At 29.9% G+C, this 3,465-nt stretch overlaps 1 protein-coding gene across 1 annotated transcript; it reads right to left on the bottom strand.

Annotated features, from left to right (window-relative positions):
- Nucleotides 1-1,189: 1,189 nt before the first annotated feature.
- On the bottom strand, nt 1,190-1,543 carry TAL2 (TAL bHLH transcription factor 2). Its single transcript, XM_056564190.1, has one exon. The coding sequence runs from the start codon at nt 1,541-1,543 to the stop codon at nt 1,190-1,192; it is 354 nt and encodes a 117-aa protein (XP_056420165.1).
- Nucleotides 1,544-3,465: the final 1,922 nt, after the last annotated feature.

Raw genomic sequence — 3,465 nt, 5'->3', positions numbered from 1 at the left:
GGAGTCTCATTCTTTTTCTATATGCTTATAGATTTTATATTTAGTTTATATAAGGCTTCAGTGTGACCCCAAATTCCAATAATTATATTTTGTAGAAAATGTCAATTTCCACACTGAAACTAACCAAATAGGTGGCCTTTTGATCCTGTGTCATGAGGACTCTTTTTCACTTCAATAAATAGAAGGTAATGATTTCTCCTCAATCATATTAAACCAATGGGAATTTTTTACAACATGTCTCCAATTTGAGATACACATTTTGTATTAGTATGCATTCTTATTATCAACAAAAACTATTTGGAGACACTAGTGTTTTGAAGTAAAAAAAAAAAGTAAAACATTTTTAACAATATTTGTCAATATTGAGATCCAATAAAATCTAATTCTTGTTTTCATCTTTCTTTATCTATATAGTTGCTGTCAAAAAGAAATTCAAGGGCTACATACACATGTAAAGTAAGTGCTATACAAATGAAAATAATACTATGAGCACCATTAATATCAGTTACATGTGAGTAAATTATAAATATGAAAGGAGATAAAAACCATATGAACACTTACATTCCAAATCTATTGAGTATATCTTTTGGGATATGTTCTCCACGGTGTTTACACTAATTACATTGCTAATTGAACATAGTCAACAGATTATATCTCCTTTCCCTGCGGCTGTTTTTATATCCATATTGGACAAAGCTATTATGAGATGAAAACTATACATTGTGCAGCATACATTACATACTCCAATTAATTGTATGTGTTTTTTTTTCCATTGGTGCTTAATTATATTACCAATCCTTGTGATGATATTAGATGAAATATGTCAAGTCAGAAACTTGGGCAACACGGATGTATTGATACATTCCATTGCAGAGCTTCTGTCCAGGTTCGACCTAAATGGTTGTACAGTACAATCTTAGATATGACATACAATAGTGCATTTTCGATATATACATTTACCATAATACATCCCTCAAATTTCTCAAGCTGCATATTATGACACCTTTGTACTACATCTGTTAGGTCTGCATTAAACTAGAGCAGCAGCCCTGGAATCATATTTTTCTATGGCCCTCCAGTGCCAACTAATATCAAAATAACCATTGAATTACTGTATAAATACAGAAGGTTGACACTTAGAAACACAAACAGTATTTGCAGACAGCAACTCTGACCCAATGAAGTAGTTCTATGGAGACTGGACTAATGACCAGCAGTCCTGTGTATCACTGCTTGTTCCTGGAGAAGAGTCACTGCAGTGGTCCATCATACTCCATTCTTGTATATTTGATAATTGCGGCTCAGGTTCAAAGATGCCCAAAATTGTTGTTTGAGATGTTGCTCCACCTTTTGTTATAGCCTGGTCTCCAAGTATGTTGATAAGGAAATTAATATATTTCATAGCCAGTCTTAGAGTTTCATTTTTACTTAATTTCTTGTCAGGTGGGTGAGTGGGAATGAGTTTCCTCAGCTCAGCAAAAGCACTATTGACATTCTGTTGCCTCCATCGTTCTCTAGTATTGGTGAAGATTTTGCGGGTCATTTTTCCAGAAAGTTCTCTACAACAAATTATAAAAAAAATTAACCATGATTGTTTATTGATTGAAACAAAAAAAAAAAAAATTATAAGCCCCTAGCGCTTGCTTTAGCCATAAAGTGCAATTTTTTTTTTACATATACACACACATACATATATATATATATATATATATATATATACACACATATATATATATATATATATATATATATATATATATATATATATATATATGTATGTTCTCTCCATGTTTGCATGGGTTTCCTCCGGATACTCCAGTTTCCTTTAGATTAGAATTAGATTGATTGTGAGCCCCAATGATGACAAGGACCAATTTGAGTGCCCTATATAAACAAAGAGTTATTATGATTCATTTTGGCTACTTACATTTTGGAAACTAAATTTCCAACAGTTAAGAGAATGAATTTAAAAAAATGATATAATTCTTTATTGTTAAACAGCATAAGTAATCATCAATTATATATATATCTATATATATATATATCTATATATATATATATATATATATATATATATATATATACACACAGTGTGTGTGTAATTTCTTTTCTATCTTCATAATTAAGTTTACATAATTTACACTGTTTCACTATTTTTTTCAAAGAAATAAAGAATTATAAAAAATAATATTTCTCATCAGTTGTGAACTGTTAGCTTTTCAGTATATTTTCTACATGCATATAGTTTAGAAAGCACATTCTGGCAGGGGGAAGAGTATTACATCATTCTACAGTAGTATATTATTATGTGCTCTTAAAGTGCAAAAAATTGTAATGAATCATATAATATAAAAAATTAACCAATGAAAACTACAATTATTAAAGAACAAAGTCCAAAAGATTCAAAGAACAATGGTCACTTTATATTGTGATCTGTATCAATAATAAAATACAAATAATGTAAAATAATATTTTATACCTAACTTTAAGGAAATACAAAAGTAATCTTTCCCAAGCACATCAGAACAGGTTATTTCAAACAAAAGTCATAGCACAAGCAATCCATCGAATCCATTAGAGATGAATTGCGAATGATCATACATCACAGTGAAAAATAAATGGTTTGGTGTATGCTTTACAGTTTTAAAAGTTTAAGGTGTCATCTAAAAAGATTCCATGGGTCAAATGTAAAACAATGAAAATAGTCAACTTCTTTTTTTAAATATTGTAACAACAACTTTAATTGTTATCAATTAATCTGAACTGACAAAAATAGAATTTTACCAGAAACACTAATAAAATATTTTATTTAAAATAGACAGTTAAATAAAGAAAGAAAGAAATTCTTAAAATACATATCTAAACACTTCACAAAACTAAACACTTAAATACCAAAGGAATTTTAAAGTTATCTTTTGTATATAGCAATTAAAAAAAAATATCATGCAAATGTAATATGTATACCAAACTTGATATAATGCCTACATATAGAATAAAGGACACTCACCTTAAAAGTCTTACTTAAAATATGATAAACTCTTGTTCTTATGTTTAGAGAAACAAGTTAAACATCATGAATCTTCTCATACAGAATAAGCAGTTGTATCTAGGCAGCCCTGTCAATGTCTGAATAGTGTCAAGCACTGAATGTGGAGCCCTCAGCCTCATTTATAAGAAGCCTGCCCCTTTGTCCGACGCGTGTCACTGCTGGTTCCAGAGATGCTTGCATATTTTCCTCTCCTCCTGGGAGACCAGTGGTCCATACTAGTCCCTCCCTTACATTATCCGAAGCTGCACAGGTACTGTATATTGTGTGTCCCTGAAGGGCTATAATGAAATTTAAAACCCTTTTTATGAGCAGCATAATAGAAGATATATTTAAAAACAGATTTTTTTTGTACTTTCTATACATTTTACTAAAATTCTAACATAAAATACAAATATTACATGGTATATTGTATATAC

The sequence above is a fragment of the Hyla sarda genome, chromosome 1, assembly GCF_029499605.1.
Source record: "Hyla sarda isolate aHylSar1 chromosome 1, aHylSar1.hap1, whole genome shotgun sequence".
NCBI classification, from domain to species: Eukaryota; Metazoa; Chordata; class Amphibia; order Anura; family Hylidae; genus Hyla; species Hyla sarda.
This window is presented reverse-complemented; position numbering and strand designations above follow the sequence as displayed.